Source organism: Chaetura pelagica, unplaced genomic scaffold (assembly GCF_000747805.2).
Source record: "Chaetura pelagica isolate M959 unplaced genomic scaffold, ChaPel_1.0 scaffold17, whole genome shotgun sequence".
NCBI classification, from domain to species: Eukaryota; Metazoa; Chordata; class Aves; order Apodiformes; family Apodidae; genus Chaetura; species Chaetura pelagica.
The window spans coordinates 12,255,982-12,272,145 of NW_009970726.1; the positions used below are offsets into that span (position 1 = coordinate 12,255,982).

A 16,164-nucleotide genomic window follows, 5' to 3' on the forward strand; every position below is an offset into this window, starting at 1 on the left:
TTTGCATTTTTAACCCAGATTTTCAGACACGCACTATTATTGCTCCACTCCGAGAGGTCTTCCGAACCTTCTCATTACAGAGAAGCTGCTCCGTAACAGTGGGATGAATAACTGTTTAATGACTCATTGTAAAGCTAAGTATTTATTTCTTAAAAGTAAAACTACACAACTAGAGGAGGCAGCATAGGGGTCCTAGTGCTCACGGAGTGAGGAGTTAAACAGCAGATCACCTCGCCTGAGTCTTCAGGGTTGGCTCCCACTGGGCACGTCCTACTGCAGCTCATTCTTTCTCCTGGGCTTGGGACTACCCTGAGACACTAACAGCACTCAATATATAGTAATTGTGCTGGATGGTACTAAGCATTCTGCATAAATGGGGAACTATACAGATGAGTGTAAAACTCACTTCAACACAAAAATCCTCATGATCTCACGTGTCTCATCACTAAGTCGTAAATGGATTTTAAGTCTTAATTATTTGTTCCCAATGCAATTATTTCCAAAGTACTCCATTACTCTCTATTATTTCAGTTAACAAAGAGAAGTTTTGCCTAAAAGACTTTTGACAGTATTTGTTGATTATTTTTTCATTGCTTCTACTTCATTGAAAATCTAGACCAAAACTGTTAGAAAGTCAATTAGGTCTTTGTGACTTGTTTACTGTTACACCTTCCAAAGGAATAAAAACAAAAACAAAAAATCAATGCTACTTTAAATTTGCTTAGTTCACCCTTCCACACTTGGCATGCCTATTTTGGACCTCATTTGCAGCTGCTTCATTACATACCAGCAGTGTTCTTCTGTGGTCACTCAGGTAACAAACCTAGAAGGTTTCTCTAAGTCCTCTTATTTAAATAGTAGCTGGAATACTTATGAGTACTCCTAAAATGAAGAATGAAGCAAAACCTCACAGTCTAAAAACTAAGGAAATGTTCATAAAAATTGGAATCCCATATAAAGATGACATTTTAATAAGTTTATTCAGAAATAACTGAAAAAATTGTTCCTTTGGCAATACCATCTAGATGGTTCCAACCAAAAGGAAATATTATGGATTTTACTTTGAATAAAATATAAGCTCCATAATGTTTGCACATTATTTCTGGGAACTTCCACATTCACCAGCAGATTCACAATGCCCTTAATAGCCCTGTATTTATTGGGAACAACACATCAAACCAAGTCCTTTCAGTTATAGGTTTCTTATGGTTCAGCATTAGTCACAAAGTAAATCTCAAAGGAAAAAAAAAAAAAAAGACTAATAAAAAAAGCAAAAGGCCACCATGAAGCTCTAGCCCAAAAGAACTAGCAGGAATAAAGGAATGCACCACTCTTCCTGTGTAACATTTAATTGAGCCACTAAATATCTCTTTTTCTTTGTATTTGGCAATTCCATTTAAAACAACCTAGTTACAACTTGGAGTTCACTACCCCACGATGCTAATAAAGGGAAAAGATCCTTGTTTTTAAAAACCAAGGGAAAATACAGCAATGTTATTCCTACAATAGGGTTTTACGGTATAGGTGGAGTCAGAAGGAGAAGAAGGAAGTCTGTGTTGGAATAGAAAAATGCAAAGACAGACTTAACATATTTACAAAGATCCAAACTACAGTTCTCCAGTGTCACCTCCAAAGCTTCTCAGCATTCTGCTAAGTCAGTGAAGTAGACCACACTTCAATCTACCCAAGAATACCTTCTGTGCTTTCAGACAGACACCAGAACTAACGGGTTTTGTTTAGAAAAGTGAGTTTTTGTTCAAATACCTTGCACTGAAGATAAGAGCAACCATTATCAAATATTCTTTGCTATGAAGAAAGTTTTTAAATCTTTCGATGTAAACGTTCTCTCTCAAGTCACTGTGGTCACACAGTAGGATCTTGAAGAACAGTGTCTACATGCATTGAAAGCATTTGGGAAAAAAAAATTGTAGTTCCATGTGGTTACAACAGAACATGAACAAAGCGAACAGAAATTCCACTCTCGCAGATCCTCTCAAGTTCAGCTCTTCTGAAGGACATCTTGCTGCTTTCTGTAGTTCAACAGAGCAACTAAAGACTAAGCTGAAAGGTCTCACAACCTGATGGTTTTGCCATTGTGCCTCCTGTAGCTCCACAGTAGGCTTCTGTTAGTGTCATGGTTTCTCTCAGCAGACATCACTCAACTATCAGTGCCACGTTTATGTGGGACAGATCTATCATGTGCCTGTTAAAAGTTAAAAGAAATTTAAACCTGGTACACAAACTGATGTTAGGGGTGGAGAGCAGACAAGGAGGTTCTAAGAAGGTCGCTAATAAACAGATGCTTGATTGGATTAAGAGAAACATGGAGCAGAGGAGACGGATTTTATCTTTTGAAGGGAGGGAAGGAACCGAGGTGGCAGCAGTACTTAGTTATTTACCTGTGGAATTTCTGTTGAAATGCTAAAGCATGTGCTGGCTCCTTAAATTTTGCTATGGCTTTCCGTTGTTGAGGGAGCATCTGTAAACTCTGCAGAGACAAAAAGACAAAGCCTATTTTTTAATAATTACTCTAGGTTCTACTTAAAAAAAACACCTTCTTACTTTCCAAAGTGGTATGAATGAGCTTTAGCTTTAAAAAAAAAAACACAACCTCTTGGGAGATTATTTTTTGTGTTTGTTTTTTTTTTTTTTTTAAATTATAAAGCTCTTGTCAAGGTTAAGCATTTTTTACCACCAAGAATATAATAATGTTGCACAAAGCACCAATGAAAGACCCTGGACAAAGCTCACTTCTGTGGTTATCTCCTGGAGCGGGTGACGGAGGTGTTGAAGTTTGTGCCATCCTCCTTGACTGATGTTGCTTTACTAAAATTTATAGAGCTGTAACTAATTCTCTTGACATCACTTTCCTGGGTAGAAAAGAACTAAGGACTAATTCAGTCCTATCACTAAGGACTAGTTTTGAAGACTAAGAATCAATCACAGCCAGTAAAAAAGATTTAGAAACAAGTTGCTAAAGTTGAAATAAAAATAATCTCTAAATTGCAATTAAAAAAAAGATTAAAAAATCTGTGCCTTTCAAAGAACTTGAAACTTTTAATAGCAGAAAAACCTGTCTGAATCACTGAAAGGACAAACATTTCAGAGAACAGACAGACAAGAGGAGCTGGAAAAGAACCCAGAGAAGTATCCCTTCAGCTGCACCCTGCACATCCTGCTGTCACCTGCTTCCCTCTCCTCTCCTGAACCATCTCCAGTCCTCCTGCTGGAAACCACGTCAGCCCTCACTCTCTTACCACATGAGATTTTCCCAATGCTTTATGCTCCAGACCCCTGTTGTGATCAATTGATGAGAAGCTCCATTAGTGACTTTTTCTACAATAATTGTGCTAGTATTACATTAATATTCTTGAGATGCACAGAAGCAAAATTTGATTTTGCAGTTTATATACCCATAATGATAATTATTAAGAAACTGCTCAGTAATTAGCATATTAAAACTTACTGATGCAGTGCAGACTTATTAGCGAAACTAGGCAATGTATCTAAATTTTACTACAGACATTTTATTTATACTTTGACATGAATTAATAATTATTATTGACTGATTAGCTTGGGTATTATGTCACAGCCTGTTCTTATATTGTATTACTGCGTTATTTTCCAAAGCAAAAAAATACAATCAAAACATTACATGTTAATACTTAATTGCTTTGGAAACAAGACATCAATTCTTGGATAGGGCTATTGGAAAGCGACTTGATCAGATTTAATTTCACTCTTCAATACAGAGAACTCTGGGAACAAAAAGCCAACTCATTTGATCCTTCACTGAAACCACTTGTTTCACAGTCCAGAGGTAAGGCAGTAACTTTTATCATCAGGGTCTTCTCAGCAACTGCACTTAACATGCGTCTGTTTTAACAAGACAGAAAATTCAGGACTGCAAAACAAAAATATAAACTAAGGCCACACAACCAATACTTCCCCAGTTGGAAACCAACTGAAAAAAATTAATTCAAACAGTTTTAAAACAAATTCTCAACCTTTACTGTGCGCAAACTACAGTAGTGAAAATGGTGCAGAATCACTTCATGTTTGTTTAGATATGCTAGGTATAAACACCCTATTCAGGTATTAGAAAAGTTCTGGTTTTAACATTAAATCAGTAAGGCAACTATTAAGCTAAGTTGATATGAACATCATAGACTTAAACACTCTACATCTTTGCTGACAAACACTTACTATCTCAGCATGAACCATGATCTACATTGTGTTTTCAAACAATTCCTCCTCATCTATCATAACTTGTAAACATGAACATCAATCATTCTGCTGACAAAGATCTCTTGAAAATTTCTGTTCTGATTTTGGGACATTTTATTTGCATTACTATTTAAACTCCAAAATGTTATGCTTAACAACATAGATTGCCAGACACAGAACAAGTAAGCTGCTGCTATCCCACCCTGAGCAAGATGGGTTATTGGCTGGGAATACAAATTGGTGTTCCACTTCATCAGAAACCTGAAGCAAAATAACTGCTTCCTGAGGCACTGGGATGGAAGATGCAGATCTTGTGTTGAATGGAAAATGCAACAACCAACCAATATTGTATGATCACTTGTGCTTTTGATTTAGTTTGCCTACAACTGTTTTGACACATACTATTTAATTCAACAATTAAAAAAAGCAACAAAACAACAGAAACTGATTTTATCTGCAGCTGAACTATCTAACCAGTGACTACAGCATGAATACCATAAAAGGACCATTTCTCCTGCAGGCCTATCTTTAGGTCTGCACACCTACACTGCCCTCAAAATGCTCATTTACACACATCCTGTAATTAAATCTACACTTTTACCATGTCAGGGAAAATAGTACTGAAACAGCCTGCATGATAAGAGCAGCACAATAATCTCCAGCTAACCTTCACTACAAAACCAAGAGCCTTGAGACAAGCAGCATCAATGAGGAGATCTCTTGCAGAAAGCAAACATCTCTGACAGCAGAACTCTCACAAGTTACATGGCGAAGAGTAAGTTAAAAGATAGAGCACTGGGAGATGGAAACCTATCAGGTAGGAGTGAGAATGGGGCAAGCACTCATGTCAATTATAGGAGACACATGGAAAATAAGTTTCCTTCTTCATTCATTTCACTGAAGTAAGACTGCCTAATAGACTGTACATTCATCTCATAGATGGCTTTGGGAATAGGAGTGGCAGCCCATATGAAGCTGTTAAAGTATAAACTTTCTCCAGTGTGTGATCTAACCTGCTCTGCAACAAGTTGAACAACAGCACAACAGACACTTTCTGAAAAGAAAGATCAAATTCAATTTGTTTCCTGTCCCAAATCAATAAATTCAGACACATTTTTATTATCCTCACAGTTTCCTAACACCTGAAGCACTTTTCCTAGGAGCAACACTTCCAAGCCATTACCAAAAGGCACAGAGGCTGAGGCAGAACATACTTATTTTATCTTCAGCTATTGCAGCTCATCTTTTCCACCTTCTGTTCCTCCTTCTTGCTTTTCTGCCACCTTTGACTTCCTACATTCCACCTTTAAAAGTGCACACCTTTCCATCTCCATACGCGAGATGAGAAGAACAGATCTTCTCCTGTCATTGAGATGGGCATCTCAAATTCACATAAAGCAGGGCTGAACTGGGCTGGCTCATGATGGAGCTGCTCTCCTCCCAGCCCCAAGCACTGCTCGTGTCTTCTCCCACAGTCAATGGAGCTGGCAAACACTCTTGGCTGAAAATGTTTTCACAGGCAGAAGGCTACACAGGTCATCACACCAGTCCTGCATGCCTTGTGTGCCCTGTCACACGAGAACCACCCTGCTGATCCTGGAGGAGCAACCATGGTTTGGGCACGCTCACCCACGCACATTGGTCGTATCCAGCAATAAGCCTTTCAACTAAAAAAAGGCTCCTCAATTTTTCAGTGCAGACAGCTGTCTTTACCCAAACTAAACACTAGGTAGCACCAACGCTCTGCAAAGTGAAGAGAAGCACATCAGCAAGGCAATTGTTTTTCCCTTCTGAGACCAGAAAAAACCCCTACATTACCGTACTCGTATTTGTAAAACTACTCAAGATACAGCTACAGTTGCAGCATTCTCAGCACCTCTCAGATACAACAGTGGAGTTTTTTTGAGGTTTTTTTTTTTTTTTTTTTAACATCAGAATGTATTATCTTAATCTTCACAAAGCAATACTGAGATTTTGCACTGACTTTTTTTATGTTTGCAACTGTTTGGTATAAGAAAATAAAATTAAAGGTGATGATGAAACATCTCCACATTCAATACTCAAATTATCTGGAGATCTAGCAAAATGACTCCCTCTACTTGCAACCATCCTAAAAAAACCAAACCAACAGAAATAAAATCTGAAGGAGGCAATAACTAGTTGCACATAAGCCCTTTTTATACAGCATAAACATCAAATATGGATTCAAGAGCATCAAGAAAATGCACTGGGTTTTTTAATGACCTTTGCAACTTATTAGTAATCTACTTTGGCAAGGGGCTCTGGATGGATGTGTACTGAATGTCACTGCTCCAGAGTGGTCCCCAGGAGGCTCTATTTTGATGGTGTGCTCAGAAATCTTCTGTACTTCCCAACACTTTGAAATGCATAATTTTATTTATAGTATGGAATTGTTTCAGATTCAGCACTCAGATTTTACTGTTGGTGTATTATTTGTATCTGAAAGCTCACGCTCTCCATGGAGTCTGGCAGCAAATTTTATGTTGAAAGGAAGCACTTTTCCTGCTAATTTATTAATGTTTGATTTGTAAAATGCAGCTATGACTAAGTGGCTGTTCCTGAAGTCCCAAAGATTTTCTTCTATTCAGTATCTTGAGAATCTTAATAGTGGTTTTTTTTCTCTTATGTTAATAACAAAGCAGTTTTAATGAAGCAAGGATGAGAATTAGAGTCTTCAGTGATTAGGCAATAGATAGTATTTCAAAGCTCATATACGGGAAAAATTTTCTCCATTCTAGGGTACGGAAAGGAAACACGGTGAATTTCCAACTTCATCTTCTCTTACTTATGCTCAGCTGTTCTCAAACCCTGCCTCATGGCACCACCACCTCAATGCAAGCTGATGGCAAAAGTGGCAGCACTGAACACCATAAATTGAAGGAAGTTTTCAACTTCCCTTCTGAAGGTTTGCACGAGGTCCCTGTACCTCAATAGCGACACTGACATGAAAAAGGTAAAACAAAAAACCAACCCTTCTGCACCCAGAAAAACAAAGTAATGCCCTCTCCCTTCGCTCCACTGATAAATTAAAGACTTTTCCCATAAACATGTTGAAACTTTCTGTTATGCCAGCAAAGATCCTCTTCTTGAGAAAACACACACAGGACAAGCACAGTGCAACAAAATCAGGAGCCAAACGAATTACTTGGAAACAGGAGCTGGTGTGGGTAAATTGCTCTACAGATGCACCAGCATAAAAGGAGCAGATTAAGCAGAGGTCCTGTATCGGGTGGGACAAGTGCTTGTGATCTTTTCTTGTTGTTAAAGAGTGAAGAGATCGCTGGGAATTATTTCCTCCCATTCTCTGGGAGCTATGCCTTAGTGCAGCCGTTCACACATTCATGTCTTGACTGTGCAAAACTGGATACACAAGAGGTACTATTCAGATTTACCTGCTGTGTCTGCACATCACTGAAGCCCGAAGCTTGCTAACCATGAGAGGTGTATGTTCTAGTTTGGAAAGCTTTACCTTAAACCACAGATTTGGGGTTTGGATAAATGGCACATGTCATTTCAAGATACCATCCAGGCAGAAAGGTAACTCCTTAAATTCTGATTGAGTTTTGAAATGTCTTTCACAACTGAGAAAAATAAGCATGAGTTTGACACACATCCTCTATCCTCCCATGGTAAATAAAACTCGAGAAACTGACATCTCGGAGTTCAACTCCTTAAGGAAAGTTTTGCAGAATATAGTTGACAGCTAAGGACAGGATACACTACATCTTAAAGAATAAGTCAGCTACAACTGACTCACCTTCCCCCTCTTCTTGGTCAGTGTCTCTTGAACACCATCTGAATCAGCTAAAAGTCTAGGCACCTTGCCTAATTTGCAAAAAAGCAGCTAGAATATCACACTTTGCTGTTTGCTTGCAACAGCCACCTCCTACTTCATGCTGCAAGGCTTCATCTTAGTAGATCAAGTGCTCTGTGCTATGTGAGATCTCTGCTCTGGTCATGGCCATAACCTGTCCTTGCCTCGTAGTTACTGTCCTCACACATAAAACCCCCAAAGCCCACCTGGCAAGGAAACCTTCCATCCACCACTTGGCTTTCTTCAGTGGCTCACTCCTCATTGCAAGTCACTTACATGAAATGCATTTTCAAGGAAGAATGAGGGAATAACCAAGTAGGGTACCCCATCTCTATCAAAGCCTCCTGGCCATTTCCAGTGGCAGGGGAATTTGTACAGCACTGGGCCACAAGAATACCCACTCATGCGCTCAGAGATATTGACCTCTTTCACAATCTAGCACCATCTGTATAGAAATTATTATTGTGAGCAGAAACAAAGATGTTCAAAAATTTTGTTTTCAGTTCTTGCCTCACAAGGTACTTAAAATTGCTCCTCCCTCTTCTTCATTCAGTGTGTTAACATTTTGTGGTACATCACAGTACCATGAAAAAAAATAACCAAAAGAGCTAAATATTGCACACGGTGGTCCCAGTCTCATATTCTTCCTACAAAAGGATCACATCTCACAATCCACACTTTTGAATCATCATTCATTCCTAAACAAGCCAGGACATTTCTAACCTTCTACAAGTCACACTTTGATATTCAAGTGAGAAATCAGCACAAAAGCCTTCATCACTGTTAGATAAATTCAACCAGCTGTTTCCAGTAATACTTCTAGATCTCTGGTAAGGTACAAATAGATGATGATGTAGAAACCATAATTTCCAAAGGTACAGTTGATGTGGCTGCAAGAATCCAAGTTCTGTAGGGCACAGAGATGTACCAAATCCCACTGGAAAATGCATTATCACTTTTTTCCTATAAGCACACCCTTCTAAACTGGCCTGTGATATTGAACTAAGACACCAGCGTTTGGAGTCTGTTACAAACCAGCAAGTACCAAATACATTTTTAGCATACCCTCAATAACTTCTCTCAATTGTGCGTATTTATTAGCACGGTTTCTATTAATTTCCTTCTAATACTCTCTGCAAGATTCAGCAAGTAAACCCTGAATAAATGTGCTTTGGAACTGTATGAATAATTTCTCAGAATACTGTAGAACATGAAGGGACAAAGAATTTTGTGAGAGTATTTTTGCTTTCACAAACAAATTAATTCTCTCTGAATTGACAACATAAATAATTCAGCATTATTCCGTTTACTAAACTGGGAAGAGGGGAGGCAGAGTGTACATCTTTAGGAGAGCATGTGTTTTGCAACAGAGAGATGATTCCACTCATAAAGAAGTCTCACAGAACAGCTCCAATTTATGCATTGCATTCTTCTGAAAACACTGATCCTCTCAAAAGGAGCACCCAAAAAAGGAATAAAATCAAGGAAAAATAATCCTTGTAATCTGTATGTTTCATTATTCATTGACTGATATTTTCAAATGTATTAACAATGTCAGACAGGGGCTCCTAAGTCTTTCAGTGCTTTGATTATTTCCTGCTTATTCCTAAAGTCAGTTTAACAGTTCCAGGAGGCAGTTTACAAACAGAAGCTTCACAATGTGTGTTTGTGTTATAACCTTGCTCACAGGCCCCACCCTGAAGAGAACTTTTTAAAAAATGGTAACGAGCACCCCTCAAAGGAGACAGTTTTCATCTGAAAAATTAGATAGTGATACACGGTACAAAATCTCCACTGGGTAGTGGTCAGTGCTCTTACCCTGGGACAACAATGACTGAAGAGGTAAATGTCACAAAAATAAGGCACTTGCAAGTCAACAACAAAAACAAGGAGAGCCACCAAAATTAATTTGCTTTGATATGATCATTTGGCTTAAACAACCTCACAGAACAGAGATGCTCGTTGTCTAAGAAAATAATACAGATAGTACAAGACCTCCAAAAAAAGGAATGTTAGGATTAGCAAAATCCTACTGAACCTGCCGTGCTGCAGTATCATCACGTGCTTGTCTCTGCTACCAGGTGTAGCATGTGGGAGTGGGGCTGCCTTCAAACATAAATTACCAATAAACACACATTGTATTTAGTGTCAGGGAATTAATTGAGCTTTCCAGAATGAAAGCCTTTTGGCACAAAAATGATAAACTGAGGTTGACCTACCTGAATGGGTCCCACTGACATCAGCAGGTTTTTCAGTTGGACATCAGTAGTTGATGAAGAAAGCCCTTCAACTGACACAATACAGGGCTGAGGTTTGCACTCCACCACTCGCAGGTTCTGTTTATTTGGCATCAAGCGTCCTCGGCCCATCTGGCCTGCTACTCCTCTGCCTCTCCCGTGCATAATGACCTGCCAACAACAAAAGTAACAGTATTTTGATTTACTTACCTAGTGCTTCTGCTCACTGCATTTGACAGATGATACAAAAGTTGGTGATTTACTTAAAGACTTGATTAAAGTACGCGTTGATTAAAAACAGCTTGTTGCTGTTAGCTGATCTGAAAGGCCACTTATTAACATATTCATCTGCTGCTTATATAAATCTCTTTTAGAAGGACAGCAAAGTATATATTGGGTTTTACATATATATATATATATATATATGAGGCTAAAATCCTCGGTGCTAGCACAGACCAACCAAGCACTGGAGGGTCTCAGACCAAAATATATAAGTTGGTTTTCAACACTGCTCACATCAGCAGCACATGCTCAGCTCCTGTATTTTGAGTATGGCCAGAAAAACTCATTGGTGATCTCTCCTCAGCCCATAGGTAAATTTAAAGTACCCCACAAGAGCAGTAAACTGCTTCAGGAACCTCCTGTCCCTGTTGCTAACAAATCTTGGGTTGCTATCAGGATGGAGTACTTGCATACAGCAAATAATTTTAAATCAGTATTTTTTCAAGACCCTTTCTCCCAAATCCTGTAGGATCTGGCACCACAATATCCTCTGCAGCAGAAAATATGTGGATTTAATTATTGTAAATTAAAGGTTGAACAGCTGGAGAGAGGAAAAATAACAATGAAACAGGTTAAGAAACGTTAAACAGAGTTAACACTTAACATTGAGTTAACAACACAGCTTCTCAATTCCTATGTGGAAATCCTATGGAGGGTAATGACTTTTCACATCCATCTGCATCAGCAAAGTTTATCCTTACATGAAGCAGGAAGATTATGGCCAACATTTCAAAACCAAGATATAACTTAGAAGCCAAAATATCACCTATTTTCAGGGAGAGTGACAGTTTGGAAATGCAGAGAAGGCATACACCAGTGCCATCTGAATCCTCTCCCTGCCTCCTCCCAGGGCACAATCAGTGCAAAAGTCCAGTTATGAGACCATCAACTATTTTGAGCTATACCAACTTTGAGGATCAACCAGAGAGCATCCTGAACCAGTTTCTGTGTGCTCCTACATACTCAGGAAACAGTCAGAATAAAAGCTTAAGCACAACTTCAGAAAAAATCTTGGTTTTAAAGCCAGAAAGCATGTTGGATACCAACTCCTACAGTAGCTCTCTTGGGAAACATGCACTTCCCCAAGGAGTACCGTGCTGGCCAGAAAGCAGATAATACAACCTGCAGGCATCTCCAGTCTGTGCTGGGTACAAAGAGGCCTCCCTAGATGAAAAGCTCTACAGCAATTATGCATCTGCTGGGTCACGCAGCCCTGCGCTAGCAATTGACAAACAGAATGCTAATTATTAATAGAGCAACACAGCTAGACAGTAAAACTTCTAGCAGCAATATGCATCTAAAAATCACCTTTTTAGGTTGATGGATTCCCTGGATGTTTTTGACTCCTTGAGGAGCTGGTGAATGGATCTGTGCCTGCTGCTGCTGTTGCATTCCCTTTGTCAATGTGACCTTCCGCACTGGCTGCTGTTTCGGCTCCGGGGGTTGTTGAGGCCGCTGGGGCTGGCCCTCTGGGTGAAAAAAGCCAGCATCCTCTCCCCCCTGCTGAAATCAACAACACAACAGGCAGCTCAGTGTCCAGGCACTGCAAACCCTTGCCCTGAGCAACCTCCTGCCACATCCACCTCACTTGGTACACAGGGAATACCTAGAGGTCTGCCTGCTAAAGCAAATGGGCAGGCGTGTGCAAGGGCTGAGCCTGGAAATTGTGCTTCAGCATAAAGCAACACAATGGTCTCTGAAGAACAGTTTATTTTGTTCAGCTTTTATAACAGTGTTCAGTAATGTCTTTTCATATACAAAGAAGCAAGGTGTTCTCACTTCTCTTTCAAAATAATTTGCCATTTCAGGGTTGTATGTGAACTATGGTGTGCATTACTTTTTAACAACTTTTTTTTTTTTAAGAGAGACATACACACTGTAGAAGGAGAGAAAATAACTGAGAAGGCTGCAAGAACCAGGCCAATAACTCCACTAATCTTTAGAACTTCAATCCTCTCATCAGTGAAAAACTAGTATTTATTTTGAAGCACACGTTTATTCTGCCAGCTTCTATACTAGCAGGCTTTTAAGGAGTCTCCTTCCTCTAACACTGGTCACATTTGGAACAGTTTTTTTCCCCAAGTTTTGTTTTGTTCAGCATTACAAAGTTCTTAGCACATATATTTATAATCACACAGTAAAACACCATTTCAGTCCCTTTCCACTGCACCTCAGTGCAATCAAGCACAGTAAAAACATAAGCTAGAAGCACTAAAAGGAATTATTCCCTTCCACTGCCTCTATGCAACCAGCTCAGTGTTTTCTACAAACAGAAAGGTGATTCTTGAATTTGTGTCCTGCTACCCAGATCAGCTCAGTCCCTGGAAAACATCCCATGGAATAAGAAAAAAACAGCAGATCCTAACAAGTGATCAGGTACTTTTGCATCTATAAAGTGCATCACATTACTGTAGTTTCAACAGCAGTATGTATGCCTTAACTGAACTCCAACTTTAGAACTCAAATACTAATGAACACAGTATCTGCACACAGAAGGCTTTGTCAAAGCTCCTAACCCACCACAGGTAACCTTGAAAAAGCTCTCAAATAGAAGGCATGTCTGAGGAATGAAGGAAAAAAAAAATAAATCATGAAAGCACCTTCAATTATACAGGTTTTTTTCCTTTCCCTTAAATATCCACAAGTAAATATTCTTTTTGCATCTGTACCATGTCAAGGAGAAGGCTTCATATTTCTCATGAACAAGGAGAAAAAATACAAGGCTGCAGAAGGAATAGGTTTATGGTCCAAGACTGAGATTATCTTGATTGAGAGTATACTTAGGTCTCTACCAGGATTACACAAAAGTAAAGGAAACACTTCTAAGGACTGGTTACCATGTCTCCTGCCTATCATATGAAGAGAAATAGTCTGGCAGAGGTGATATCTAGGACAGTCTCATGTTTCCAAATACACTAGTGCAGAATTCACATCCCTAAATCAATGCCTCTATTTATCAAGTACACGCAGGCAACAGCTTCTCAAGAACTCAATTCAATCCCAGGTCACTTAAGCTCCAAACAAATCAGCTTCATCACCCCCTTGCACCATCTACACCTCAAAAGTGTAATCTGTCATATGAAAAATCCTGCAGCTCTTCTCATTGAAGTGCTTTCATCCACAGTGTTCTAAGCAAGAAAGTAATGAAAAACTGCATCTGTTTTTCTCTCTTCCAACCAAATATCTATCTTCTGTGCTAAACTGAATGGCTATATGGGTTCATGTAAAATTTTATATATGAAATAATGAAAATTTGAGAGCAGTAACTAGTAAGAAATTATAAAGTTTTCCTTTCAGAGTATCTCTTCAGTTGCTGCTTATAAATATAAAAGCATCAGCTCTTTTCTTCTGAAACACCCAAACGTATGTACCAAAAACCTTAACAGGAAACCAGCATGAAACCCTCCTCATTTCAGTATTAGTTCCAGGATCAGGATCACCATAAGCCCTGTGCCCTGATCAGATAATTTATGCAACCCCACAGCAGCAGCAAGATTATAGAATGGTTTAGGTTGGAAAGGACCTAAGGAACAAAAACATTTTATGATAAATTTAACTTTGGTATTGGTAGATAAAATCTAATCTCTACTAACTGGCTGCTGTAAAAAACAACCATACATATTTGCAACTATTTCCTTCCAAATGGAAAAGCCATCCCAGCATATCACAGGAAGCATCTGAGAGTGAAGCACTCAGGTACAAAACACAAACATGCTCATTACTGAAACTTCAAAAGCAAACAGTAATTTCTCATAAAAGGTTAAGATGGCCAACAACCATCCAGTATTTAACTACCAGGCCAAATTAACACCAAATAAAACTGTGTAAACTAAACACACAACTGTAACAGAGTCAGAGACATAAGCATACAACATTTGTTCACACTAATGAAAAATGTTATGAGATTTTTTCCCTGTTGGGGTCTCAAATGCCACCTTTGGGTTTCATTGCTAGCATCATGCTTCTGCAAAAGTCTGCAAGGGTAGAAACATTTCCAATTGTTAATGAATTGATACATTCCAGAAATAAGAAAACCTATATAAAACAATAAAGAAAGTCCATAGGGTAAGAAAAGGTCAAGAAGCAAGGTCTGCTTGTTCCTGCAAGAAGAATGCAGAAAGGGCAACTGGATCAAGCCCCTTCTTTATACTACTGCTCTGAACTACTATTCTTTGAGATGACAGAGAGGAGAAGCAGAGATGAACCTCCAGCACCACTTTGGAAGAAAGGTCAGTGAGTGAGCAACTTTGTGCTTAAGGACTAATAGTGCTCCCTGTAAGTCAGCAAGACACTGTTTCCTGTGCCAGGTAGCTCTGGCTTCAACTGAAGACAAAATCTGCTGGCCTTTGTAAGAAAATGAGCACCAACTGCAACTCCTAGGTCATTATGTGCCTAACAGGCAAAATGACAAAGCTTCAGGTAACAGTTTTTAGCACCAACTCCCTTTTTACTAGTTAGACATGATAGTGCAAGGACAAGCACTGTTCCAGCCAACACAAACAACCTGTGTAGCAGAATTTAGTGGCAAACTAGACTCAACAACAACATCATCCTTTAAATTTCTATACAAGACAATTAGTGGCTTCCTCAGGCACACCAATGAAGAACTAAGTGAAACAAAACACCCCCAAAGAGCTTTTAGCACTTGGACTTAAAGTCATAAAGAAAGCCTCAGAACAGTACTTACAGGTCACACGCTCATATGAGAAGATTCACATTTTAGAGAAGATGGAGGACTGTAAAGATGACTGTACAAATGTTGACTCCTGATTTTCATTCATAAGGTGCACAATAAGCTGCCACCCAGAAAGTAGATCAAAAGACACAGCAATACCACGGACAAGCAGGTAAATGAGTTGAAACTGTACTGCAGAAGCCACCCAAACCAGTATCTAAATCTTAGAAGCTAAATTGCTAGCATCTCCTCTACTTAAAATGTCTCAGCTCTAGCTCATTTGAAATTATTTTCTTCTTTTCCTAAAGACAATTTCTGTACTGCTTTTCTTTAGCTTACATCACTCTCCTCCCCGAGTTTAAACCTGTAGCAATAGGATGTATTTGAATGTTATCTTGTCAAAATACACTGTTACCTGACTTTTGCTATAATATTTTGGGATGTACAGGGCAACACTAATTTTTTCAGAGATTCATCTATCCATCATTCAGGCCTGCCTCATGCAATTTGATGCACAAAGTGCTGAAACCAGGTAGAATACTTCTTACTCCACCACAGAGGCCTGCAATTGATTGATACAAGATCTGATTTTATGTAATTTTCCTCCAAAGTCCTCTGCAGAGAAGTGAATTTCCCTTCTTTCTCTGCAAACCAATAAAGGAAGAAATGTTTCTGTTATTGTCTACTGCTTAATTCTTGTATTACAAATAATTCTGACCTTTAAGTTCTGAATTTCCACTTTTTATAAAAGGTCGACCTTCCTAACATGCAGCCAGAAAGAGGTCTTTTGAATGAAACTTTAACATTATTCAGTTCATTCTGGAGAAATGAAAATGCCCTTTTTTTAAGTGGCAGGAGTTCTGCTCAGGCAATGTCCAAAAACTATCTTTCAAGTTTCAAATACTGCA

At 38.9% G+C, this 16,164-nt stretch overlaps 1 protein-coding gene across 1 annotated transcript in view; it reads right to left on the bottom strand.

Moving 5' to 3' along the window:
- Positions 1-1,356: 1,356 nt before the first annotated feature.
- RBM33 (RNA binding motif protein 33) overlaps positions 1,357-16,164 on the bottom strand; it is a 111,469-nt gene continuing 96,661 nt past the window's right edge. Inside the window, exons 16-19 of the mRNA XM_010007056.1 lie at positions 11,890-12,084; positions 10,282-10,470; positions 2,400-2,488; positions 1,357-2,203 (exon numbers count right to left, since the gene is read on the bottom strand). Coding sequence (XP_010005358.1) covers positions 2,155-2,203; positions 2,400-2,488; positions 10,282-10,470; positions 11,890-12,084 — 522 coding nt within the window. The 3' untranslated portion in view covers positions 1,357-2,154. The remainder of the gene's footprint in view (positions 2,204-2,399; positions 2,489-10,281; positions 10,471-11,889; positions 12,085-16,164) is intronic.